This window comes from Electrophorus electricus, chromosome 9 (genome assembly GCF_013358815.1).
Source record: "Electrophorus electricus isolate fEleEle1 chromosome 9, fEleEle1.pri, whole genome shotgun sequence".
In the NCBI taxonomy this organism is placed as follows: domain Eukaryota; kingdom Metazoa; phylum Chordata; class Actinopteri; order Gymnotiformes; family Gymnotidae; genus Electrophorus; species Electrophorus electricus.
The window spans coordinates 12,396,976-12,424,529 of NC_049543.1; the positions used below are offsets into that span (position 1 = coordinate 12,396,976).

A 27,554-nucleotide genomic window follows, 5' to 3' on the forward strand; every position below is an offset into this window, starting at 1 on the left:
ACAATACATCAATCTACAGTGTCTGTAACCTTAGATCTGCCATTTAAGCAATTTAAGAAGAAAAATGTGACTTTTTGTACCTCAAAAATAAAAACAAATATATAAGTTACAAAACACTATTTATCTTTTCTTTTTCATGCTCTGGTGTCCATAGTTCCTGTCACTCCCATCACTTGCTCAGATGTAATATGTTATAACTATGTAATAACTAAGTGGTAAATAAGTGGTAAATATCACGATGATAATTAGAGTCTATAACACTGTCATTTTAAGGACTACTGGAGGAGGCGGGACTTTCTCTTTTTCTTCACTGTCATTGGCCATTGCCAGGTTATTGTGGCTCTCCATCTCACATCCCTTATTCACAGGCCCCGCCTCCTCGTCTCCCTGGGCAACCTCGCAGCATTTGCAGCAGCAGCAGCATGCGGTTACCACAGTGACCACCCTGTCCCAGGGTTCCAGTGAGCGGGCCCAGATGGGCAGGAAGTCCCAGGTGCGGAGACAGGAAGGAAGCGCGTGAGGCCAGCGCCCCTGCAGGACGTTGACAGAGACGACGAAGAGCAGCAGGATTGCTGGCGGCAGGAGAACGGCGAGCAGGACGGCCCAGCCGGCCAGGGACAGGCCAAAGATCAGCAGGGGCAGGAGGAAAAAGCACACCAGGATGTAGATGAGGGCGAACCAGCGGTGACGCGCTGTCACATCGCCCAGGGACTTGGCCAGCCAGATGGGTGCACGCATGAAGGGCACAATGTACCACAGCACGATGCCCGACACGTTGAAGAAGAGGTGGACAAGGGCAATCTGTGCAGGAGGGCACAGGGTGAGGAGAGGTGTGTGTGGTGTGTGTGTGTGTGTGTGTGTGTGTGTGTGGCTGGGTCCACTCACCTGTAGTGAGTTGGTCAGTGTATCTCCTGGGCTGGCCAGTGCTGCCAGTACAGCAGTAGAGGTGGTACCAATGTTGGAGCCCACTGAGAGTGGATATGCTCTTTCAATGCTTATAACCCCAATACCTGCATAGAACACACACACACACACACACACACACACACACACACACACACACACACAATCATGAAGTTCTCCACAATATTTTCTCCAGAAATAAAAAAAAATAACCAAAATAAACCAGTTATTTAACAGTCTTTGGTTATTACGTGCAGTTTAGTTCATATGTGATTTTAACGTCGCTGACTTTGTTTAACTGTAATGGGTTCTGACATAATGAACAGAGAACAGTTTGTTCATTACAGTTCATCTATGTTACATTATTTAACAGTTCATATCCAGACATGTGGTGGCGGATTTCACGGTTATTTCTCAGATGTAATAAACTTTGAACAGATTGCTGTGTTCTGTACATATGACCTAAAAACAATCACATAAGAGAACAAATAAAATAGCAATGTCAAATATGTTTATGTTTATGAGCCAAGATACAAACAGCCTGCAAAGGTAATCTGCAAATTCATGGCACAAACAGATCTGCTGTTCTGGTCAATTATTTGACATCAGTATGTTTCGCTGTACCAGTGGATGAATGGATGGAAGGATGGATGGATGGATGGATGGATGGACAGAAGGATGGATGGATGGACAGACAGACAGATGGACAGATGCATGGATGGATGAATGGATGGGAGATGGATGGATGGACAGATGGATGAAGCTCACCCACAAGCGGTGTGATGGCCGAGGTGAAGACTGAGCTGCTCTGGACGATGAAGGTCATGACGGCTCCCACTATGATGGCAAGGTATCCCGTCAGCCATGCGAAGGGAAACGGAAAATCTGCAGCGAAAAGCACATGTCAGTCCGGCACCTGGTCCGGAGACCCCCCGACCTCAGCGGGCCGCACGGAGCCTGACCTGTGTTGATGATGGTCTTGATGACCTTGGCCACTTGGCCCTTCAGCACGGAGTTCAGCAGCTTCACGATGAGGACTAGACAGGTGCAGAGCACCAGCAGAGACATGGCCAGCAGGATCAGGCCCACGGCCAGGTCCGGCAGCTCCGTGTTTACAAAGATGTGACCGCCTGTGTCCGCAGAGATGGGGGACGGGACACATGGGAGAGAAGGAATGAGAGGTGGGGTTATGGTGGAGCACTGCAGCCCTCAAATTTAAAACCTGGGTGAAAGTGTGGAATACTTATACTGAGCTATAGAACATATATGGAGTCCCAGAACATACAAAGAGTTGGAGAAGTTGGAGAAGAGTTGTAGAAGTTGTAGAAGAACTATAGAAGTTGTAGGAGAACTGTAGAAGCGTTTAAGGAGTTTCTAGACTTGTCCCTTTCAGCTATTTCTACATGCAGTAGTAATTTTTGGTTTTGACTCACATTTCCGAATGTTTAGCGTTTCGGACACGTTCCTCCATTCCCAGCACATGCCTCTGGTGCAGTTTGCTAAGGTAACATTCTGCAGAGACTGCAAAATGACATTCCACAATCAAGAAAAATTTACCAAATCATATCAAACTTCTAATTTAAATAACTAAAAAGTTAACTATCACCGTTACAAATTGATTTTGTTTCTGTATATATTTTAACTAATATGAAGAGTGTTAATTTTATTCGGAAGAGTTACTGTGTTTGTCGACGTTCGGCACCATATTTTGATGAGACTTTTATTCTTGGCTTCTGGATCTCCAGTAGCAATGCCAGTGATGACAGACTCATCCAGCTATATGAAAGACGCACAGAACCCACAACATACATCAAACACACGTCACACATCAAACAGGCATCACACATCAAACACGCATCACACATCAAACACATTTCACACATCACACACTCATCATACATCAAACAATTTCATACTGATTACATGTTTCACCAAATACAGATGAAACACACACTCATCTGAAAAAGTAACACCTCCACATGTACAGTTTGGACTTTTTCAACACTTTTTCAATGTACAGATATCTGATCTTCAGATATATGCATTATAGGTGTTATAACAAAAATCATGGAACATTTATACTTTGTAGTCTATTGTATAAAGTAGATAAACATATGTGTCACGGTGCCCTCCCCATAACGTTAGTCTTCCATTAGAGATTGCACAGATTCCATGAGTCTTCCATTAGAGACTCACATATATATATATATATATATATATATATATATATATATATATATATATATATATATATATATATATATATATATATGAAGATCAAATATTGATATGTCCACATGAAAAAAACACATCACGGGGTGAATTTATTTTCCCCCATGATGGTATATGAATTTATACACACACACACACACACACATACACACACACACCTCTATGATGGCGTGTGTGAGCGGGTCTGTGATGACGTTTAGCAGGGCCGGGGCGTTTTCTCCACTCTCCAGATGAAAAGATCTCACGATGAGCTCCGTGAGGTGGTACAGATAACCCGTAGTGGCCTCCAATGGCAGGAGCACCAACACAGACAGCCAGTTGAAGAAATCGTGCACCGTGGCCCCGGCAAATGCCCTATGTGTAAATCCAGAGGGATGTTACATTAAAAAATGTTATCTGATGACAACAGCTGTGGTTTATGTAATGTTAAATGTTTTTAGAGTTCTAATCCTGAAACATAACCCAACACCAATATTACTGAAACTTTACTCACCTAAAAGTTTTCAATTTATTGCGACCCAATATATTTTTAATTTGACCAGTGAGGATTATTAGAGAATGTGTATTTATCTCCACTGAGTTTATTTAACCATTTTAAATGTGGTAAACAGAAATATGACTAGGTTTTCTCTTCATGGGAGAGGTTTGAATTTCTCCTCACACCACATGGAGAACTCTGCCGCGTTATATGTTAGCGCAGCCCAACAACGTGGACGTTTTGCAGCAGTTCAGAAGGCATCTGTACACCAAACCGTGATGGTTTCACAGGCTCTACCAGCTGGTCTGTGTTCCTCCACTTCTGGAGGGTCTGGGTGTCTGGGTGGCACCAGGCCGTGGGGTTGAGGATGCGCTACCCGAGGACATCCTGTCTCACCTGCGGAACGTGTCCCGTTCTCCCGCCTGGGTCATCGCCACCAGTGTGTTGGTGACGGACGTCCCGATGTTGGTACCCATGATGATGGGCACCGCCATGGAAACCTGCAGCACTGTGCAAGAGTAACAACATAAACGTCATCATCGGCATCATCATCACCATCACTATCGTCATCACCTTCATCATCATCATCACTAGCAGCATCATCATCCATCATCATCATCATCATCATTATTGTCATCTTCTTCACAATCATAACCATAACCATCAACATCATCATCACAATCGTTATCTTCCCCATGGTCACCTTCCTCATCATCATCGTCACCAGTGCAGGTATATACTCACGTCCTGAAGACACCATGCTGACCACTATAGAGGACGAGGTGCTGGAGCTCTGGACAAGCAGGGTGACCAGAACCCCGATGACCAACCCAGCCAGAGGGTTCGACAGGACTTCGTTATCCTGGAAGATGTCTCCAGCAGTCTTCCCTAACAAACACACGCTACTGCTTAAGGCTGTTTGTGTGTGAGTGTATATGGGTGTGCGTGGGTGTGTATGGGAGAGTGTGTGTGTGTGTATGTACCTCCCACAAGCTGGAATGCCGAGCTGAGGATGTCCAGAGAACAAACAAACATGTACAGCAAACCCAAGAGGAGAATGAACTTCCCTACTGAGCGGAACACCCTCAACACCTTCCCCTGTGTGTCCAGATCTGAGAGACAGAGAGAGAGTGAGCGAGGGGGGGGGGGGTAAGAGTGACAGAGAGAGAGAGAGAGAGAGAGAGAGAGAGAGAGAGAGAGAGAGGAAGAAAGAGAGAGTGAGAGTAAGAGGGAGAGAGAGAAAATGAGAGTGAGGGAGAGATAGAGAGAGAAAGAGAGAGAGTGAGAGTGAGAGTGTGGGAGAGAGTGAAAGAGAGTGGAAGAGTGAGAGAGGCTTTGTTGGAAACTCTCTATGAATGCTTGTATGGAACAGTGTGTGTGTGTGTCGTTAACTGTAAGGCTGTAAGCTCTGGTCACTGTGTCCAGCTGTCCATCATACCTGCCCATGAGACCCCAGTGTCATGTAACTCAGGCAGGTCCCAGGGGTCGTCCTCCTTCTCAGGCTCCACCTGGATCAGGGCTGCCGTGGAAACAGCAGGGCCAATGCAAACAGACCTATCTTTCTGAACTGAGGTGCAGACAGACAGATGGACAGAGACAGACAGACAGTCAGTAAACTGGAGGATCTGAAACAAGCACACACAAAAGTACAAACATACAAGACCCCTGTCCACTGTACATACTGTTAGACTTGTCAGTCTGGTGAGCCAGAGAACTTTCCCCAATCTCTGGGCAGGCTGCCATTTCCTGGACACACACACACACACACACATAAACATGCATACATGTTTATTAACACAGGCTTTCATTTTGTAATTATGTTTCCTCTCATAAAAGGTGCATCTGCTCTTCTCTTATCAGTCTTTATGAAGGTGTTATCTAGGTGCAGTGAGTTTATCTAATGAACAGCGTAAGATCAAAGGTGCATTGTCAGGAAGCAGGACAGATTAAAAATCATAAATGAACGATGGGATCAGAACTTGAAATATCGTTTGCACTCTACAACACTGTAAACACAACTGTTAATACATATTCAAAATATAACTATTTGTACCTTGTTAAAAGTAATTCCTGTTTTGTGTTTTACTCCTAGAGAGTTTTTCCTCACCACTGTCACCTTTGGCTTGCTCACTAGAGGCTTGGACTCGAACATTTGTAAAGCTGCTTTGTGACCACAGCTGTTGTAAAAAGCGTTTATAAATAAATTTGACTTGACTCCTAAATCCATTGTTAAACGAGCTTTGAGGAAACTCATCTGAGTCCATATCTACATTCCAGCCTATTGGTCATTGGTCATTGGTCATTATTCTTTCCTTGTTGCTTTGACCACTCGGTGGCTGGGACGAGGACCCTCACATCATCTGCCATGTTCGTGAAGATCAGAATGGATTAAAGACACACTGTCACGTGCCTTGAGGTACAATAGAAAATGGTTCATGTGTAAAGTAACATAACTGCAGATCATTACTGTCCACATTTCACAACTACCCATCTGAGTCCACAGATCGCATACTGCACTCTCACATATATGGAAATAATTTAGTATTGATTTCGAAAGACAAAGAATGAAAGGTTCGGGTCAGGATAGGTGTGTTAAACACTCTGTATACCTGGTTAAGGTGGGTTACAACACTCTGTCTACCTGGTTAAGGTGTTAAACACTCTGTATACCTGGTTAAGGTGTTTTAAACACTCTGTATGCCTGGTTAAGGTGTGTTAAAACACTCTGTCTACCTGGTTAAGGTGTTAAACACTCTGTATACCTGGTTAAAGTGTGTTAAACACTCTGTCTACCTGGTTAAGGTGTATTAAACACTGTATAACTGGCTATGATGTGTTAAATACCGTATACCTGGTTATGATGTGTTAAATACTGTATACCTGGTTAAGGTGTGTTAAACACTCTGTCTACCTGGTTATGATCTGTTAAACATTGTATACCTGGTTAAGGTGTTAAACACTCTCTATACCTGGTCATGGTGTTGAACACTCTCTATACCTGGCTACGGTGTGTTTTGCTGCAGTTTCACTCACCGTCATCAGTTTGAGTGTGTATTTGTCTACACTTCCCAAATTCTCCTGCCCCACTCCGGGAGGACTTCTCAACTGGATTCAGGCAAATGTGGAAAGTTCCAAAATATAGCAAACGTGAAAACCTCAAATTTGCCAAATGTAACAATTTGGTCTGTTTTGTGGAATGTCTTGCTGGCTGTATATGTGCAGAGTGTGTGTCCTTCCAAACTGCAGACTACGACACCTCCTGCGCACCTACACACCTGTCTGCATGTGTCTGACTTCCACAATAGTTCAGTCGTTCCATATATTCTGTCACACCTTGCAGCTAAACTTACATCTTTGTAACACACACCTCCTCGGGTGGAGGAGGATATGCACGCACGCACACACACATACACACCTATCCAGGCTGACACACCTAGTCATGTGAATACTCTCAATAGCTACTGTGGTGGTAATCAGAGGAAGCCAGTGGCTAAAGCAGAGAGCATCCCCCTATACCTTTTTTTTTTTTTTTTTTTTTTTTTTTTGTGTGTGTGTGTGTGTGTGTGTGTGTGTGTGTGTGTGTGTCTAGATCTAGGACAATCAATTATCGTTGGTGTTTCAATGTGTATTGTGTAAACTAACTAACATCTAACTAACTGTTAATTTTTAACATTTTTATAATTAATTGAGTCACCTGCTGATAATCAAAGAGATTTCTACGTGACGTGTGTATAGAAATGCACGGTATGAGGTCACACAGCAATATTTTGCTTTGATTCTGAATTGCCAAACGTTATTCTTAACTAAGACTGAATATAGGAAACTATATTTTTTGACCTCTGTTAGTCAAAAACCGGCATGGCGGAAGCGAACTTGTAAAGATTATCCTCACTGCGTCATTCTCTTCTCCGCTATATGTGTAATGTGAGGTAAATTTTTTAAGTTAGCTAACTTTTTAATCAAACAAACCACACACATAAGCGCGCACTCACTCGCACGAATGCACGCACGCTCGTGCATGTTCCACGGCTGGAAATGGGAAACTTGGACGCCACAGATGATTTCCAGCGGATCGATATTGATGGAGCCCCCTTTTTGAACCATGCGTGCACACACGCACACATGCACACATACTAGGACACAGAATGCCAGGAGGTAGAATTAGTCACATTAGCTGGGTGATACAAACTCTTGACCGTTTTATTTATTCATTTACTTATTGTCAGTTCATTTACTTATTCATTTACTTATTGTCAGATCAAAAAGAACAGTAAGTGTATCAACAAATAATAATACATATGCATCAATAATAGGTCTGTGACAAACGAGTGATTAAGAGCAATATTTTCTCCTAGTTTATGTAGGTCCCTCCCCCAAGTCTTTTAGGGTTAATAACCAAGAATCACCAGTAGGAGTGTCAGGACGTTGGGATTATAACCCAGCAGCACCAGTAGGAGTGTCAGGACGTTGGGATTAATAATCCAGCAACACCAGTAGGAGTGTCAGGACGTTAGGATTAATAATACAGCAGCACCAGTAGGAGTGTCATGACGTTAGGATTAATAACCCAGCAGCACCAGTAGGAGTGTCAGGACGTTGGGATTAATAACCCAGCAACACCAGTAGGAGTGTCAGGACGTTGGGATTAATAATCCAGCAACACCAGTAGGAGTGTCAGGACGTTAGGATTAATAATACAGCATTACCAGTAGGAGTGTCATGACGTTAGGATTAATAACCCAGCAGCACCAGTAGGAGTGTCATGACGTTAGGATTAATAACCCAGCAGCACCAGTAGGAGTGTCAGGACGTTGGGATTAATAACCCAGCAGCACCAGTAGGAGTGTCAGGATGTTATGGTTAATAATCCAATACTATTCGTTGTAAACCATCACTAACTAATCACTAACCCAGCAGAACAGGAAACAGTCAAGGGACAGCTAATGTCTAACATCTACACACATGTGCTGTTTAACTCAGACTATCTCTCTGCCGCCCTCTGGGGGTGTGTTTGAAAAAAGTACCTACGTTTCTTTGCCTGAATGTCTAAATCACTGTGAATCTCTACATGACACGTATGTCTCCAACACAGAGATCCTAAAATTAGTTCTGCTGTAGAGTTCTGATACAACCCCAATCTAACCTTAATCTAACCCGAATGTGTCCATAATCTAACCTTAATCTGATCTTAATTTTAACTGGAACTGTTGAATCTGGTATGCTAGCCTGGGGTTAGGTTTGCCCAGTTGTTTAACCTGTTTCGTGACCCTTAGCTATCATGTCCTAGCAGCGCCAGGACAGCCATATGACATCCAGGACATGCTGCTCTGAGAAGACCTAGAAGCAGAAAGACTTTTAAGAGAAATATCTTAATTTTGACAGACGAACTACTTCAAAGTGTCAGTCCGAGGTCAATGTCGAATCTAACCATACTCCTCTGTGTGCTAACTGGGAAGGTGCAGTCATTTCTTCACAGTTTGATTCGGCAGAATCTTCCAGAACCTTCAGTATGGAGAAGCAGAAGATTCCAGAACCTTTAGCATGGAGAAGTAGAATATTCTGGAATGCTTTAGCATGCGTGAGTGAAAGGTTCCGGAACCCTTTAACATGTTGAGCAAAAGAATCCAGAATGCTTCAGTGAGATCAAGGTTCTAAAAGCCTTTAGCGTAATCAGTGAGGGTATGGATGGATGGGTATGGATTATGACCTACATTTAACCACAGGGCTTCTCAGCAAGTTTCATCTGATACAGCGAAAGACGAGTGGCACAGAGTGGACTGGAGCATGTTTCTGACATGCCAGTCAAAGGACGTGGCTTTGCTTATGTAAATCTTGTAAGAAGGGTCTTGAACAAACTGTGAGACTGAGATCACACACTGAAAAGAGATAATCACCACTCATCAGCCAAACTAGTGGCACATTACATACATTAAATAACTGGAAATAACTGTGTACCGTATGGATGTGCTGAATTATTATGGGTTGTCAGAATGTACCACCCCCCCCCCCCACACACACACACACACAAGCACCAATGCCTAACATTACATATTACATATAACTCATAAAGCAGAAAGAGCACGACACATCATACATAACTGATCAATACTCGTATATTTATGTGATTTATGTGTACTCACATTAGAGTTAAACAGACATTGAAGGCAGTGCACTGCAAACAAACACTAAAGAAAGTCAGAGAAAACAATAGGTCTAGCACAATCATTAGATATTTTAAGTAATAATAATATATTATTATCATTATTATTATATATTATTTTAAGCAAAAGTTGATCAGATTTTGAGTTTTTTTCTGCTGCCGCTGCGAAATCGACTTCGTGCTAGTAGTATCGAGACACAAGATGGCAGTATGACACATATTTAGTAGTTTTGAACATCACCGAAGAAAACATTCTGTCTCGTTTGACATTTGTCGCCCGTCTGTTACGGTGCCGCATTTTGTTTTCTGTGCAATAAAAGTGTCGCTGTGAAGGAGGATTCGCGATGTCTCAGACCTCGTCAGGTTTTACAAGCGCTGACCATCAAGAAAAAGCAACTCTGGTAGGACCGGATGAAACCGCAATATCTAGCTGTGTATCTACACTGCAAAAGTTAACTAGGCTAGCTAGCCGGCCGACTACACTCCCCATAAATCAGCTACTGCTAATAATTTTACATTTTTAAAGTTTAATATTTCTTTGATCATTTTTAGTACTGTTCACACTGTTTCATGCGGAAGTGTTTAACCAAGTTGGCATCTTTCAAATGGGAATGGCAGGAGAGATTAACGTTTTGTGTGTGTGTAGGGTCGCTTAGGGAAGGACTACATCCTCACCGAGGACGAGAGGAGAGCGTTCCAGGAGTGTAACCGAGAGAGCTTCTGGTACCGATGTGAGTCAGCGCACGCATGCATCCACACAGCTGTATCAGCTAATCAACATTTAACAAACAGAAAACTCCTGATGTGTGTACAGATAGACTCTACAGTGCTTTTGTAGCAACGCGGAGTGTGTTAGTCATTCTGTAACTGTCCGACCACCCTTGGCACGGATGACACTAACGAGACAATCCTGGCGTAGACTGTACTGGGTGACGGCACGGTGAAGCTGCCGATCAAGGTGTGTGCCCAGACGTGCATCACTGAACTGAGATCGGGCGAGTTGGCAGGTCAGAGAAGGACACCTGAACCCACCCAAGCACCACCCTGGTGCTATGAGGTGGGCGTTATGCTGTTGATAGGAATTCCCTAAGGGCAGAACACCAACATGTGCATATGGTATTCCAGGATTACCAAGTACCCGTTAACATTCACTGACTCATTCTGTGGTGTTGGTGGTACAAATCCTGTCAGGGAAACACCCCCGACATGTACACTGCGTTTGGACCAGTTGTCTCTTGGAGGCGGTTCTCGTGCGTTTGGCAGCGCATGCACCACCATCCATCCACCTGGATTCGTCCAAGAAGGCAGCGTATTTTTCCAGTCCTCCAGTGACCAGTTACGGTAGTCCCGTGCAAACCGGAGGCAGCGTTGACGATGTCCGAGGGCTTGGACTCGGATAGGTGTAAAGCCGCTTTGTGACAACGGCTTTTGTAAAAAGCGCTATACCAATAAATTTGATTTGACCTCTCTATCTCTGTCTCTTTCTCTCTCAGTTCAGTTCAATTCAATTCAACTCAGTGGTGCTTTATTGGCATGACAAATATTCACATTTGTATTGCCAAAGCTTTGATGAAGAAATAAACACTAACAAAAGATATAATAGTCAACACTAAAAGACTGCAAATAATAACAACAATAATACTGCTATTACCATTCCTAATAAAGTAACAATAACAACAACAGTAATAATAAGTCTCTGTATCTCTGGTATCTGATCTGGTCACTCACTGTCCCTCAGACTGTGGCAGGTATTAATTTTGTTAAAGAATTTACTTGTAATCTGTGTAAATGTTGTATATTGTTATAAAGTGCAGCTCTATCTGGATATTTTAGTCCTGGCACTGCTGGCACAGTCTCTGCTCTGTAGGGAACCAGGACTCTTTGTCTGCTGGTCTCTATGGCCAGGCGCTGGTCACTGAGTCTGTACTTGGTCAGGGTGGACTTCAGTTTTAGATCAGACAGTGTCATTACTTAATCTGTTATGCTGTAGTGTCCATTTAGGGTCAGATAACACTCCATTTCACTCTGTGATTTTGATTGAGTTGAGTTTCCCAATAAATTATAGCTCTCTCGCTCTCTCTCTCTCTCTCTCCTTCTCTCTCTGTTAGGTGTGCCTCTTTCCATCACCAGTATGGCTATCACACAGTTCCTCATCTTAAGAGGTGTGTTGTTCTCTGTGTTCAGTACTTAGTGTGTATTACTGAACAGTCCTGTCTGCTTCATGTATGGTGTAATGTAACGAGGACTGTGGTGCTTGCGTGTGTATTGTGACGAGGACTGTGGTGCTTGCGTGTGTCTTGTGACGACTGTGGTGCTTGCGTGTGTCTTGTGACGAGGACTGTTTTTTGTGTTTATTTTAGGATCTTTGACTGCCTCCAAAAGATTTGGATCATTGCCAAAAGTAGCCTGTGAGTGCAAATATCATTTAATTATGTCTGCACATAGTTTTTGATTGGACTGGGCATGAAGTGGGTACTGTGTGTGTGTGTGTGTGTGTGTGTGTGTGTGTGTGTGTGTGTGTGTGTGTGTGTGTGTGTGTGTGTGTGTGTGTGTGTGTGTTTGATTGAATGTATGTTTGAGTAGTTGCCGGTGTATGTGGCTATATTGCAGGAAACATCTCTTATATGAAGAACTGTCAGGAGAAGTTTAAGAGGTTGGAAGACTCACCATTGGGGGAAGCTCTTCGGCAGAGAGGGCGACCTCTTTCACCACAGTGAGAATGCCATACACACATACGCACTCTCTCTCTCTCATATATATATATATATATATATATTACACATACAAACTCACACACACACATTTAAATGAAATATGCATATATAAAAACATAAATGCAGATGTTTTCTTAGTTGTTCTGTTTATGCAGATGTTTTATTGTATTTGAAGCCCCCTTGGACTCCATGTATAAACACTGCTCACAGTCTCACAGTTGTTTTTGCTCTCTCACCCCCCCCCTTACATCTCTCTCTCTCTCTCTCTCTCTCCTCTCTCCTCTCTCTCTCTCTCTCTCTCTCTCTCTCTCTCTCTCTCTCTCTCTCTCTCTCTCTCTCTCTCGGGTGTTAGCTCTGGCACTGAGCAGTCAGAATTCCTCAGTGAGGATAAGGCTATGCTGCAGTCAGATGGCCATGAGGGGGCATTCCGCTCCAATAATTGGTCTGAACACTCAGCGCTCCAAAGCCATCTTCCTGCACCTGGTAAGCAGCCACCTGCCTCTGTCTTCCTCTCTCTAGGCTGATCTAGGGTCATCACCCGATCCTATGACCACGCCAAACCTTCTAGCAGCCTACGGACACTGCAGTGTGCAATCTCCCACCACTGCAGCAGCAAATCTCCCACACTGCAGCGCCTAATATCCCACTCGCACTGAATTCAGGGCTGGCCAACCTGGGCGAGGAGGAGGGGGGTTGGCAGAAGCTGCCCCTGTCCGAGGAGCCCCAGGGCAGGAACAGGGGGAAATACGAAGGTTTCCACAGACCTCCCTCTGAAACCCCCCCGCCCAAAAGAGAGGGTGAGTATTGTTTGATATGAAAATCATTATGAATTATTAACGGTGTTTATTAATTACAGTGTATATGACTTTATAAGTCAAGGGTAAATGTTGACTTCAGGTGGACAAATTGCAGGGTCCCTGTGTATATATACAGACAGATCTGAATTAACACACAAATTCAGTTCACAAAACATTTACGCTTAACTAATGCAATTTTATTTCACTGCAATGTTGTGTTGGAAAGCATGTAGAATACTTTATTCGAGGACATTGGTTGTCTCAGTTCCTTAGTATGCTGACTTCCTGTTGCCTACATAAGCCGTGGTCTACATTGACGTTCTTTATTTTGTTTGCAGTGAAGAAGAATATATATGGGGACACATGGGATGAATGAGGGGGCCGCTTCCCGTGACTCTTGAAATGCTGACAGGCCTCTGCTAACGATGCTCTGTGCCGAATAAATGGGCTTTTTTTTTGGCAGTGCAATTTCAGATGCGCAACTGTGAAATATGTGGTTACTTCATGTGTGTGTTTAGGAATTCAGAATAAAAGTCCTCCAAGGTTACTAAGTCATGGCTACCGCAGGACTGGATGAAAGATTGAGGACAGTGCAGGGCTGCATGATATGGACAAAAGTATTGTATTGTATTGTGATGATATCACTACATATCCTATGGCAATTGCAAAATGCCTTAAAATAAAGCACTCTTGATGCAACGTGGTTCAAGACCGGTTTCCCTTATTTTGTACAAAATTATTTGTTTTTGTTTGTTTTGTCCTGAGTTTCATCCAGTCCCTCTGAGACCTTATCTAGAGAGTATGGAGTGGGCCAGGATATCCACACAGCACAGTTAAGAACAGGTCTTAATGGACACCTCTGTATGCTGCATGAAAACATAATACACTTATAAGTCATAATAATGAGGTTACTCGTTATAAGTCGCCAAGCCAAACGTGACTTTGCATAATGATACATTAAGTTGGTGCTATGATACAAATAATGTTTCTTAATACTGGTCAGTGATTTTGCTTCCCCAAAAAAAAAAGTATTTTGCATGAGGAATCCAAAAATGTTTTCAGAATTTTATCACCCGTAGGTCTTTGGTGCAGTATACTTGTATATCAGTGTGTATAGTGTGGAAAAGCAGTACCAAGGAAAGTGGATCCCCTCTGTGATAGCAGACTACTGCTGGACACTGAAGAGGGATGTTCCTGAGAAACACATACGTTGTAAATTTTAAAAGTATATATGTACATGTTTTAAGTGTACCAATAGCCTTATTTATATATAAATAATATAGAATGAATAATAATATATACACTTAAAAATCATACCTGTTAAAAAGTTCTAAAAACAAATTCAAATTCAGCGTAAAACCTACTACAAGGTCCTATTTTATTTGGGAACCAATAAAACCCTTATAATTTTGTTGACCAGTGTAATTTAGATATTAAGTCGTATTGTTTAAGATGACGGTGAATTTAAGAGGCAATGACGACCGCTAGTGCAGAAATGGCTAAGCTAGCTAGCCAAAGGGGTTAACTGGCTAAATTAACCCTTCCGCAAAGCCTGTGACCCAGCTGTTTTCACTGTAAATCTGTTAAACCTCACTCGCAAAATAATAAGCATACTATTAAAAATTATAATCATACTATTTTTTTAAAAAAATCATACTATTTCAGAGATAAATTAGCTAGATAGCCAGCTCGCTCTGTAGCTACTGTGTCTGGTGTAATTTGAAGTAACTTTGTGTTTAGGCTAATTTAGAATAAAATATATGGAACTTACCCAGTAAAGTAAGCATTATTTTAAAAATACATTTTACATAAAGTATTCATAAATAATCCCAACCTGCCCTCTAAAGTTTTAAAAGAAACTTGAAAGAACTTGAATCTAATCAGCCATTGACAACACGTACTCTCACGATAATACTCCTCCGTCGCTAACCCAGTACGAGAATTAATATGTACTCTCGTGATAATACGTCTCCGTCACTAACCCAGTACGAGAATTGCGCCGGATGTTGATGTTTTGGTCCGGACTCTTGTACCGTAGCTAGCTATGCTCTGCGAGAGTTCCTTCATGGTGTTAAGATTAACGTAATTATAGCACATTCAGTAGCCTCTAACAGCTCAGTCGCTCTCGGCGCTTCGCTTGGGAAGCGAGAGGCCGAGGCAGGCGATGATGGAGGACTTTGATGAAATTTACGAGGAGGAGGAGGAGGAAGAAGAGGAAGACGAGGATAGGGCCGCGGAGGAGCAGCTGCTGAAGTATGCCCCGGACCCGGTGGTGGTGCGCGGATCGGGCCACGTCACTGTGTAAGAGCCCGCCGCCTCTCCGCGGGGACACCCCGCTAGCTAGCTAACGGTCGTTCGGCCCGCCAGCCAGCCAGGCAACTTATTCAGTCATTCAGAATGCAGACTGTCTCGTTTTGGCAGAGCGAGGTTAGTAGCGAGGTCAGCTAGCAAGTGAGTTGGTTGAGTAATGGATATAGTGTCAAAAGATCAAAACAAAAGGGCTTGAAACAGCCTAGCAACAGCCAGCTGGCAGCTAGCTGTCCCGTTTTGAACCCGAGAATGGAAGTTCTCGCGACGGCTAATCCTAAACAGTAGAGTGACGAAAATGAAAGTGCTCATAAAATGCGATTTTTTAAATAAATGAGCTGACTGCGCTTTTTAATCAACCCTAGGTTTGGACTCAGCAATAAATTTGAGTCAGAATTTCCCTCAGCGCTCACGGGAAAGGTGAGTAGTCGGATTTGTGTTTGCTAGCTGTGCTAGCTAACGTTACTTTCATTGTGATGTTATGTTTTCATGAGAGAAGTGTCTGTCCCGAGTACTCAGTGGTCGCCAGTCGTTTTTTTCTGGTATAACGGTCCTTTGTGACTCAAACTAAGCAAGAACCAGATTACTTTAATCAGGTGTGTTGAGGCAGGGAAAACCGTGAAAGTATGTTGATCTGGTTAAACATCCTCAGTTGAGGATCGTCACTTTAGTGTAATTCATTGATAAGATGCACTCCTTTAACATTTAAATGCAATGGCTCAGAAACCACATCAGGTTGTAGTGGGTCTCACATGGTCATACTTATATAACGAGAAGGCTGACGGCCGGACCTGTCTCCTCTGACCTACAGGTGGCGCCAGAGGAGTTCAAAGCCAGCATAAACCGTGTGAACGGCTGCCTCCGTAAGACACTGCCAGTGAACGTGCGCTGGCTGTTGTGCGGCTGCCTATGTTGCTGCTGCACCCTGGGGTTCAGTCTGTGGCCCGTCATCTGCCTCAGTAAACGGGTGAGTTGGCAGCAGGGGTGAGTCGGCAACCTAGGTTACCCCTCACACAGGTCAGTCAGCGACGCAGGTTACCCCACGAGGGTCAGTCAGCAATATCCTACATGGGTCAGTCAGTAAAGTGGGTTACCCCACACAGGGTGGACGCAGGCACGCGGTGGACATGTCAGTGTTAGCGGGACGCGGAGGATGCCAACAGACACGTCGATGTTAGTACACTGCTGTGTATTTAATCTTGTTCTGTTTCTCGTCATTCTTAGACACGCAGGTCCATAGAGAAGCTACTGGAGTGGGAGAACAGCCGTCTCTATCACAAGGTAAGATGGTGGAGGTGGGGGTTTGTATGTGTGAGAGAGAGAGTTTGAATGTGTGTGTGTGTGTGTGTGTGTGTGTGTGTGTGTGTGTGTGTGTGTGTGTGTGTGTGTGCGCGCACGTGCCTAATTTTTCATTTAATTGTCTAATTTCAGCTCTGTCTGCATTGGAGGCTGAGCAAAAGGAAGTGTGAAACCAACAATATGATGGAATATGTAAGACACCCCCCCCCCACACACACAGTTCACAGACAACCATGAACATGCAGCATTTCTCACAGTTCTTTAATCTACTTGTGAAAAGAATCAACATTACCTGCAGAAATGGCCTGCATTTACATTTAGCCTGCGTAAACCGCAGAGATTAAATGAGTGAGTCGAACTACAATCTTTAACATGATACCTTTATTTAATATAATATTTGTATTTTATATATATATATGTATAACACAGATCTGACCTTTCCCTTCCTCTACCCACATGGGATGGCTAAAGCGATTAAAGAAACGAGGAAGAAGAAAACACTTAAAATGGCTTGTAATCTCTCTAGATTGGTCAAAGATGAGCTTCACTGACTGGAACTGAGATCATGTTTGCTCCACGCCTTCATCTCACTCTTTTAATCTCTGCGGTTTACATGATTATTGACCTTCCAGGCTAAATGCGAACCTCTCTCTCTACTGGTGATGCGCTCCATATTCCCTTAAAATTGTTTTTAAAATCTGCCATGTAAAGACATGAAACGTTAGTAGTCTTAACGTTAGTCTGCGTCTTTGTAACAACCAGAGCCCGAAGAGAAAACGTGTGTTCATTTTTTTAATGTATATTTAAACGTATTTTCATCTTTCTGTATATTTATATTGATCGTTCTATATATTTAAACGTATTATGATCTTTCTTGCTGTGTGTTGCAGTGTTCAAGCTCTCTGCGCTAAACACACTCTTGAGTCTTGTCGCGAGCTTCCAGCACAGCACGGTTTCTGCTGTCTACCACTGAACCCGAAGTTTTTACCAAAGTCAAAGCAGAATTACAAAATACGGAGAAAAGGGGTTGTAGTATGACCCCCACGTCTTCTAAATAAATACCGCAGAACGGCTCTCTGTCTCTCTCCGTCTCTCTCTCTCTCTCTCTCTCTCTCTCTCTCTCTGCACTCGGCAGAGCATGTGCGACTGTCAGCAGACCCTTCTCGCGACAGCAGAACGAACAGGTACACGAGGGGTAGAGCGATGGGAGATTGTCCACTAGCTAATCGATCACGGGATGGCTTCATATTCTCGGACACGAAGAAACTGAAATGCTGAAATGTGTTGCCGAATATACTTTTACAGTCATTAAAGTCCCCAGGTGTCTGTGTGAGAAACACTGCCCCCTTGTGACTTACATGGGTGCTCTCGCTTTGAAACATGAGGCAGTTATCCTCTCACACATTCTTTCTTTCTCTCTCGTGCAGGTAATCCTAATAGAGTTTCTACCCAAGATTCCCATCTTCAGGCCGGACTAGCAGCCGCTGCACCCCAGCCTACCCTCCGCCTAAGGTGCCTTCTTCTGGTACTGTTATGGTTCCCCTCTGTCCCTAATCTCAGAACTAAAGACTCCAACCTATCACACATTCACACCTGCAGTGCTCTTTGATGCAGAGCACTGTTTAACCGTCGCGCGCACACACGGTGAGACTGTGAATGTGGCCCTCTGAGCATGGAATGTCATGAAGCCCCAGGAACACACACCCTGTCCACATAGACACACTCACACATAGACACCCAGACACCTCCATCTTCACGCGTGCTGCACTGGGCAGCGTATCAGAATGATAGTGGGAGGGGCCGACCAAACTGAGTTAACCCTACAGCACACGGCTCCACCGGATCGACTCCTGCCTGGTGGCCACAGGAACAATCCAAGAATAATCTCACACACAGATTATTCCTTCCCACGCACAGAAGGAATCTCAGCGAGAAAACCATACGCCGGCTGTGCCGTTAGCGTATGGTTACACTTGGACAAGTAACGTCTGGTTCCTATTATAAACCCAGCGGGATAACAAGACTTGGAGCTGCCGAGTGAAAGCAATCAGAAGAACGCGCGTTTTTCTGCCGGTTGTGGACGTGTTGCCATTTTGAAAAGATGTCCCCCTGCCACAGCCAAAAGGAAAAAAAAACTGCGCCGACTTTTTCTTGTTGTTCGCCTGCCCCAACTGGGTGATGTTCGTTTGGTTTTGGTGTTTTGTTCAAGTGTGTTTGGGGCGGCAGGTTGGTAATAAAATATTTTGAGTTCTATATATTTCATATTATTTTGTACTAGTTTATCATTGTCGTGTGTCCTGGGCCTGGTCGTTTCTGACGTGTACCATGTCGGGTAGTTGTTAAAGCAGTACCTGAGCTTCACGGACCACAGACCACAAACACACCGCCAACACTGAACTTGCAAACACCCAAAAGCAGTTTACACTGAAGATTGCTTGGAGATCCGTGCTGGCCTTAGAGCGGTACTTCGGCCAAAAACATGTTAACGTATGGCGCGTGAGCTAGCAGGGCCAGCTGGCGATACGCAATTCAGATGCTGCTAAACCATTTCACTTTTCAAGTGATGATCCCCATTTGGCTTTTTGGGAGAACTATTCTTTTTAAAATGGCTCAGAGGTATGAATTCCAGGGTTATATATCCAGCACGCTATTGTGGTATGTTGTAATGGATTAAGTAGTTAGGACTTGTTTACACCCATTCCAGGGTGACACCAGATCTCAGTTCAGATCAGTCTTGACTCAGTATTCTCAGTACAACCCAGCACCAGGTCTTGGTTCAGTTTGATTAGGTCTACCTGATGTTTGTGAGCGACGTCGTATTGCGCTGAACACGACGGCTCCAACCAGCCGTCCAGACCCAGGACCCGTTTGGGGCTTACAAAGGAGTTAAGTGCTATGTATGTACAGTAATAAAGTACTGTTTAACATATCTATCTATCCATCTATATATGTGTGTGTGTGTGTGTCTGACACCAACCATGACCGACAAGGCAGTCTAGCAGTGAAATGCACCACCCCCCTTATATTCAAACTAGAGGACGTGACACCACCCACCCCGAATTCAGAGTAGAGGACACTGCACCACCCGTCCTGCATGAAAGAAGACAGTAAATCTGACCTCCTCATTGTCTCCTATATGATTAGCTAGGAGCTGGTGATCCAGGGCCGCTCACTTCATCTTAGTGTAAACCACACAAGTCTTGTTACAGAAATTATCAAATGCTTTTTTTTAATCAAACAAATCAACATCTACATGGTACTTTGAACAAAAACAAAAAGAATAAGGGGGGGGAAAAAAAACAGGAGAACTAAAACGCAAAAGTGAACTGACTGGTGATCAGGAGGGACTACAGCCAATCAGGCTAACAGCATGAGGCAACTCCCGCCAGTGCTAGACGGAGGGGGCGGAGTCACTCCATGGCATCCTGGTTCTCCTGATCGGCTGTGCGCTCCTCGCTGGGCTCTTTGCCTTCTTTGCTCCTCTTGGATTTCTTATGCTTGTGTCTGCGGTGGCTGTCGCCCTCCTCACTGTCGTGCCTCCGTCTGCTACTACTGCCACGCAGACAGACAGAGAGAGAGAGAGACACCAGGGGGTGTGAGATGAAAGGAAAGGGGGAGGGAGGGAGCAGAAGCATTTGAAATGTGGTTAATATTTTAAGGATTAAGGACACTGTGTGTGTTAATTGCGTGCTTATGTGTGTGTGTGTGTGTTACCTGCGTGATGACTTGTGTCTGCCCTCCTCTTTGTCCCTGTGTCTCCTTTCTCTGTGTCTCTCCTCCTTCTCTCGACTCGACCGCTCACGATGCCTCTCATACCCTCTGTCCCCGTAGTCACGGTAACGGTAGCGCTCCTCATCACTGCGGGGGGAGAGGGGGGGGGGCTGCAGAGTTAACTTACTGACCTTGTGCACGTGTGCGGATGGTACGTCATTAACGTTTCCAGAGCTCACCTGTTGTAGGCCATGGAGGAAGGACTGTGCTCGCGCTCCCGCTCCCTGTCGTGGCCGCGCTCCCGGGGCCGCTCGCGCTCCCGCTCCTTCTCGCGCTCCTTGTCGCGGCGGGAGTAGTAGTCCCAGGGTTTGGCGTTCTCCATCACCGTGGGCCAGTTGTTCACCGGGCCCTGCATGGGTGGTGGGTAGCCGCCTGGGGAAGAAACGCGCGCACACACACACATACACACACACATACATACATACACACATACATACACACACACACACAATGGCAATGTATACATGGGCTGTTGCGCTCGTAGGGGACAAGCGGTGCTACTGAGTAAACGATACAGTGAGGAAGCACTCTTGCCCTTCAGCAGTAGAAGACGACCTTTCAGCTGGGTCGGCTGTGCACTACGGCGCCAGCACCTGCTGCGCAAGAGCTGCCAGGCTGCTTAAGCTCAGTGGATAATCGCACTGACCTGGTGGGAACGTGTACGGAGCGACAGGACGGCAATCGTATCCTCCGGGATGTCCACTGCTGAAAGAAAACATCATCATCATCGTTAGCAGAGCAGACTGGCTCAGTTTTGTGAGCACCCAATGACCTGTTTTCCCATACAAATACCAAATGCTTAAAGCAGAGATGATGAACTAGAGTTCAGTCCCTTGAATCCATTACCACGCACATGATCAATAGCATATCAATAACCATTATTGCAGAAGCTTTATTTTCTTATAAAGTTTTAAATGGGTACAAAAGCAGTCTTCTAGCATCCCCTCTCCCTAGCAGAGGACAAATGTCTGCTAAATAATGAGAACAGACAGGACCACCATCGTATTAAGACTAGAGCATAAGGCCGTCCCACACGGTGAGAATCTGGTCTAATCGGTAGAAGGCTTACTTGTCCATGGTTGGGATGAGTGAAGGGGGCGGGGCTCCAGGGGGCGGCGGGAAACCTAAGACACAAAAGGAATAGGGCGTAAGGTGTCAGGTTACCAATCCAGACTTTAAATAAAAAGACCTTTATAAAAGTCAAGTCTGCTTCAGATACTGACATTTCTCCAAAGATGTGCAGTTACACGTAAATAGTTTCCTTATGAGGGCAGAAAAATTCAAACTACTCAATCTCCAGTAAGAGCTGAGAGCCCAGTTGCATGGCTGATTAGAGGTCAGTGCTAAGAGAACGTACCAGGAGGTGGAACTGTGATGGGCAGCCCTGCAGATGACATGACAAAAGAGGAGTGACATCACAGGAAAGAAGCAAAAAGTTACATGAGCTTGAACAGAAACCACAGGTACACATCTTACACTAAAGTATATTTATCACAAACCAATACACGCAGAGAGAGAGCGAGCGAGCGAGACACTCACTGGGTGGAGGGAGAAGGGGTGGAGCCTGGCTGACAGTGGGCGGGGGCAGGAAGGGGGGAGGGGGCATGGTTGGTGGGATTGGTCCAGGGGGGAAAAACGTGGGCATCTTAGCTGGGGTGGACTCAGCATCTGAAGAGTGCTCCGAGATGACCTGAGAGAGAGAGAGAGAGAGAGAGAGAGAGGAGGGGGGGAGATAAAGGAGAGAAAGAATATAAAGCACACAAATACACATGACGCTCAAGTATGCAGGGGTGTGGGGGGCGGGGTCATCTCGTATATTGCCTCTGTGGACATTTTCGGCTGAACAAAGTCAAAGAATCCAACATCACAATAAAGAATAAATAAATTAATTAATGTGGCTTTTTGCATTCACTTCTGTTCCCCACCTACTGAATGGTGCATGTCTGTGTGTGTGTTACCTGAATGTTGTTTCCCTCCAGATTGTGCCGACGTCGCCCCTCCACTCTGCTGATGGTGGCTGTCTGTCCACCAATCACGTCAATGGTCCCGCTAGACTTCCTGAGAAACACACACACAGACAATAGTCATCTTAAATCAACACAGGTTTTATTGTACAGCCTTAAGCACACGCACACACACACCAAACATCCCTGTGAGTTTCCACCATCATTAAACTCCAACAAAAGCCTACAGTAATTGACCAGAATAAACCCCCACCCACCCAAAGCATTTCTACCTGTAGTAAGACACCGTTAAAGAGCAGATGAGAAGATTTCTGATATGGCAGAGAACTACACAACCCTGGTGCCGCCAAAAAACACAGCAGAAAAATCCCCATCCGTGGCAGGCCATACGATTAAAATCATGAAAACATAAAAACACATTTAAAAATAACTGATTATATAACTGATGTATCGGAATAGGTTACAAATCAATTCTGAGGCCTTGGACACACCCACTTACGTATAATAGGGCGTGTCTTGAGTGGCAGGCCCTGCCCACTGTGGAGGGGATATCCTATGAGGGCATGAGTAAGGGGAGACAGGCAGAGAAGAGTTACCGCCTCCTCTCTTGGACAACACACATCAGGGAAAAATGTTTTACACACACACACACACACACACACATCTCTGCAGTACTAGACTTGAGGATCATGCACTGACCTGATGATTAGTGTTGTGTAATCTGTCTAATCTTAAACCTAACCAATCTTAACACACACATACCTCTATACAACAACTGAATCAAAGCGATACTGTTCTCACTCATGAGAATTCAGTTAGGTGTGTGTTGTGTATGTATATATATGTGTGTGTGTCTGTGTGTGTGTGTGTGTGTGTGTGAGCGTGAGCACCTGGCCGGGTTGAGGCCTGTCTTGTAGAGGCTGGGGGGGGAGGTGAAGTCTGTCTTTGTGATGTGGGCAGGCAGAGAGATCTCTTTATCATTACCTGTCCTGCCCTGCTGCACCTGAGAAACAGAAGACAAGACTTAGAAAACCCGTCGGGACTGGGAGCGGGAGACTGCGAGAGCCAAGGGGGGAAGAGAGGTTTAAGGGGCAGGAGGAGAGGTCTGCTGTTTTTAGGTGTGTGCTGGGCTCACTGAGATCTTGCTGGCGGTGGAGCCCATGGTGACGTCGAGACCCATGCGGAGTCTCTTCTGTTTCTCACAGTACGCCTTCCAAGTCTCCTCGCTGAAGCCGTAATTAAAGTAGTCGGACAGGTCGGCGCCTATAGCCACGTGCACAAACAGCAGTCTTACCCCGAGATGAACAGACTCCCCGCTCAAACACTGACTGCAGATCAGTGCTGCACACCTCTCGGTTTAGCAGCTGTGCAAAACACTGATGTATTTCCATGTAGTTATGAAGACAAAACCGGCAGCAAGACGCAAAGTTCATTTGTAAAGATGCTGCAAGTTCTCACTCAGACACACAGATGTACATGCACAGAGTGGTACTCTCACACTCGCATGCAGACATATTTCCACGTATGCACACACTGAGACACACACCAGGTTTTCTCCAGGGCTTCTCCTCAAATAATTCCATGTCCACTTCTAGCACAGGAACGCCGTTGATGCTGCCTGGGGCGTCGAGATCCACACCCTTCACCTTGGCTCCAACTGAACTCACACACACACACACACACAGAAATAAAGACTGTGCCGCTAATGAGCTGTGAATTTACATTTCACATTTTTACACAAACGACGTTGGTACCTGCGCCGTATGGTCTGCTGGTGCCTGTCTTTATGTTCAGATTCACCGGTGTTGCACCGTACGCCCTGCAGGACAGCAGCCAATTAAAATACAGCACAACAGCCAATTAAAATACAGCCCAGAGCTGCAAAGACCAAGCCTCAGCACTCTGCCGGAGGCAAGTGGCTCTGCTGTGGGCGGTGCCATTATGTAGCACCTCCCACCAGAGCCCGCCTACTCCCCCGGCACACTCACGCATACTGTGGTGCGCCTGTCTTGATGTCTCCAATGGTGACGCGGACGTCGTCGTCATCGTCATCACTGTCACTCTCACTGTCCTCGCCTTCTCCAGGTGCTTCCTCCTGACAAGGTCATAGTCACATCAGGTAACAGAATGGTCACAGAGTCATGTCATGTAACAGAAGGGTCAGAGTCACGCCACGTAACAGATGCTAAACAACACTAGGTTACGGGACTGAAGCTTCCCAAAGTCGCATTATGTAACATTTAATATGATGTGATTTTACGCCAGCTGTCTAATCAGGTATATCGAGATAGTTACCCAGCAACTAACCACACAGTGGAGATTTAACTGGTGAAACATACATTTAAATTTTTTTTTTTTAATTTCCATATAACTAAATGTGCAGTGTTTACACAAGAAGATGACTTTAAACGTAGTCAGAGTAGTGGACACACCATCTAATATCTATTAAAAAGAATCATTACCTTTTACTGTTACTCTGCTACTTATATCATTACCCTAAATGACGCCTCGTTTTGGGCTCTTACCTGACTGACCACTCCGTTGCCAGCGGTGATCTCCTCGACAACAGGTGCAGGAGGTGCAGGGGTCGCACTGCAGAGAGCAGCAAAGGATTAGTATCACAACATCCACATCAGTAAACTACATCAGTTACATCATGACAGTAATAAATCAAACTACACCAGTTACAGCATTTTCAAAGGTTTGAGTAACAGAACTTGTCATGTAAACAGTCTCAGCACTACCTTAAAATCTGAAACCCCAGACAGAAAAACCGCTCACACAGAGTTCACATACACCCCTTTCCCAAAGCTCACTGTGCTGTTTCAGCAGTGTGTACATGAAATTAACTGATCATCCTGATTTTTACAGGACATGACTGGCTCACCTGATGGCTGCTGTCAGCTTGGCCTCCTCCTCCTCGTTTTCCTTGGCTTCCCCCTCATCTGCATAATCAGAATAAATATTCAGCGCACCATATGTAGCTAATCTACTTACTAATTGATTACTCAAATCTTGAGAAACCTATGGCTAATAAACAATATGTTTATAGGTAAACGGAATTTACATTTACACCTTAATTACTTTTATTACATGTATTCAGCATATGTGGAGCTCAGTAAAGAGCTCCTGCACAAAAATAAGCATTTAAGACCGTAGTCACCACAACAGGACACTACAAAGCAAAGTTCTTGCTTTCCAAGAAGAAAATGTCATTACAGTCATCACAGTCAAGCTTTACATAGCAATAACATATTAAAGTAATTTAAATCTAACACGCGATTATGGTCTATAATTCAGTCCGATTTAGGCGAAAAAAAGCAAGGTCTAGGTTTAAGTCCACGTTTTTAAGTTCAGGAGCGAATTGTTCCATGGATCTTCAAAATCATATTTTTAATTCGCCGTTTCTTTTTGTATAAAATGAACCAAACCGATCATTATGAGTTACGATAACACCGAACTCGACAACATCGGTAGGCCCGACTTTGGAGTCGGACAAGCTACTCCAAACTAAATCCCGTCATTACAATTCTTCATGCGGCAGCGCATTACTGCGCTTTCACGGTTTTTAAAATGCCAAATGCGTGTTTAAAAAGGGGCTATTCCCTCGGCGCTCACCGCCATACAGCCATTCCTCCTCCTCGTCTCCCGCACTGGCCTCAGTCGTCGTTGTTTTGTCCGCTTCTTCAGCGGACATGTTTGCGTGGGCTTCCAGAGCCGCAAGGCGCCGTCCAACGTAAAAACACTACACGCAAAAACAGCACAGAGGAATCTTTTCCCAAAAGACCCTAACGCGGGCTTACATAAGCACAGCTCGCAGACAGATTAAAGACTCCGCACTTCCTCGAACCTGCACACCGTGCAGGGGAAAAAGGCATACAGAACTAACCGGACATAACTTCCGGTTCAGAAATGTTAGATGAAAAGTCTCGAGGTGTTTCTCAAAACGTGCGCCCTTCGGCTTCGCTTTCTCGTAACTGCAGTTATGCACATTGTTCAATTCAATAATGTGCGTTTGTTCAAAATTGTGAGTTCTGAAATTTAGATATTTGTGTCAATATCTTGCTTTCATTTAATTAATTGCACGCAGTGAAGCTAAGTAGTAAAGTAGAAAACCTTTATTATGCAAACAGAATTTGACGCGTTAAATCGACCGGAAGTAGCTCAAACGTCGCTATCTACTGGGGAGCGCCCGTGCCGTTATTCTTCTCCAAGCTTGACTACAGGACATATTTCCTTGCGTTGTTGCAATATAAATATTACATAATATGCTTTGACTCCAGATTTTTTTTAAATGTCGACAAAAATAAACAGACGATGATCGATCTGTCGTCACGTAAGGGTGGACCAAAAATCGTTTCATTTTCAGAGGGGAATAACGTTAGGGAATAACGTCATCTGTCAAACATGTCAGGAAAACATTTCAACGCCCACGAAGTAGGCTGTTGTATCAAATATTTTATATTTGGATTTAATATAATATTTTGGGTAAGTATACAACTATTACTGTCAGTTAGCGTTTTGGCGAGCAGAGACACTAGCCCTGCGCGTTATGTCGCGTGGTGCCGTATTATAGCCATTTAATATAAATGGCTCGTTTGACGTAATTTTGGCGCTGTGCAATGACGACGTTTTCAACAAATGGCGCTTATTTACAGACAGCAACCTTCCGCGAAGTCACCTTCGTTCTCGATTCCGCGGCCTTGTCTTCGCTAGTGAGTAGACTCCTGTTCTACCACGGTGAACGCGAGTAAAGCGTTGTAATCCCAACCCTAAACCCCAACCTGTCCCTGCACGAACAAAATCAGTCAGGAGTGTTGGGTGCGACGTTCAAACTGTCAGACAGATTCCTGGAGATGTAATGCGGTAGGCTAACAAGGTCGTTTGGCGTGTTATAGACGTAGTGGGCACTTGTGCTGACATACTGGC

At 44.6% G+C, this 27,554-nt stretch overlaps 5 protein-coding genes across 8 annotated transcripts in view; 3 read left to right on the forward strand and 2 right to left on the reverse strand.

The window, feature by feature from the left end:
• Window positions 1-252: 252 nt before the first annotated feature.
• Window positions 253-5,356, reverse strand: slc34a2a (solute carrier family 34 member 2a). The gene is made up of 12 exons (XM_027019006.2): window positions 5,296-5,356; window positions 5,052-5,180; window positions 4,597-4,725; window positions 4,358-4,501; window positions 4,010-4,121; window positions 3,294-3,489; window positions 2,584-2,679; window positions 2,337-2,424; window positions 1,866-2,033; window positions 1,672-1,788; window positions 886-1,010; window positions 253-801 (listed from the first exon to the last, which is right to left on the reverse strand). Exons 1-12 carry the CDS (start codon window positions 5,354-5,356, stop codon window positions 253-255), a joined length of 1,914 nt encoding a protein of 637 aa, XP_026874807.2.
• A 4,653-nt stretch (window positions 5,357-10,009) lies between these two features.
• On the forward strand, window positions 10,010-13,987 carry LOC113582940 (OCIA domain-containing protein 1-like). Its single transcript, XM_035529609.1, has 8 exons — window positions 10,010-10,174; window positions 10,420-10,504; window positions 11,882-11,935; window positions 12,134-12,181; window positions 12,357-12,486; window positions 12,840-12,970; window positions 13,150-13,284; window positions 13,623-13,987. Exons 1-8 carry the CDS (start codon window positions 10,118-10,120, stop codon window positions 13,658-13,660), a joined length of 678 nt encoding a protein of 225 aa, XP_035385502.1. The 5' UTR covers window positions 10,010-10,117; the 3' UTR covers window positions 13,661-13,987.
• Window positions 13,988-15,278: 1,291 nt separating this feature from the next.
• Window positions 15,279-19,143, forward strand: chic2 (cysteine-rich hydrophobic domain 2). Its single transcript, XM_027019025.2, has 6 exons — window positions 15,279-15,585; window positions 15,957-16,011; window positions 16,403-16,558; window positions 16,816-16,872; window positions 17,023-17,082; window positions 18,318-19,143. Exons 1-6 carry the CDS (start codon window positions 15,449-15,451, stop codon window positions 18,366-18,368), a joined length of 516 nt encoding a protein of 171 aa, XP_026874826.1. The 5' UTR covers window positions 15,279-15,448; the 3' UTR covers window positions 18,369-19,143.
• Window positions 19,144-20,119: 976 nt separating this feature from the next.
• fip1l1b (FIP1 like 1b (S. cerevisiae)) lies at window positions 20,120-26,523 on the reverse strand. 4 transcript variants are annotated; one of them, XM_027019031.2, is made up of 17 exons: window positions 26,244-26,523; window positions 25,513-25,570; window positions 25,151-25,217; window positions 24,620-24,720; window positions 24,380-24,444; window positions 24,172-24,282; window positions 23,761-23,888; window positions 23,516-23,628; window positions 23,125-23,178; window positions 22,620-22,719; window positions 22,201-22,351; window positions 22,019-22,045; window positions 21,731-21,785; window positions 21,308-21,366; window positions 20,841-21,033; window positions 20,605-20,748; window positions 20,120-20,442 (listed from the first exon to the last, which is right to left on the reverse strand). In XM_027019031.2, exons 1-17 carry the CDS (start codon window positions 26,320-26,322, stop codon window positions 20,301-20,303), a joined length of 1,647 nt encoding a protein of 548 aa, XP_026874832.1. In that variant the 5' UTR covers window positions 26,323-26,523; the 3' UTR covers window positions 20,120-20,300. The 4 variants fall into 4 exon arrangements, with proteins under 4 accessions (XP_026874832.1, XP_026874830.1, XP_026874828.1 ...); XM_027019029.2 differs by having other exon boundaries at window positions 21,308-21,363; window positions 24,614-24,720; XM_027019027.2 differs by having other exon boundaries at window positions 24,614-24,720.
• A 262-nt stretch (window positions 26,524-26,785) lies between these two features.
• tspan5b (tetraspanin 5b) overlaps window positions 26,786-27,554 on the forward strand; it is a 9,337-nt gene continuing 8,568 nt past the window's right edge. Inside the window, exon 1 of the mRNA XM_035530209.1 lies at window positions 26,786-27,113. Within this exon, the coding sequence (XP_035386102.1) occupies window positions 27,033-27,113 (81 nt within the window). The 5' untranslated portion in view covers window positions 26,786-27,032. The remainder of the gene's footprint in view (window positions 27,114-27,554) is intronic.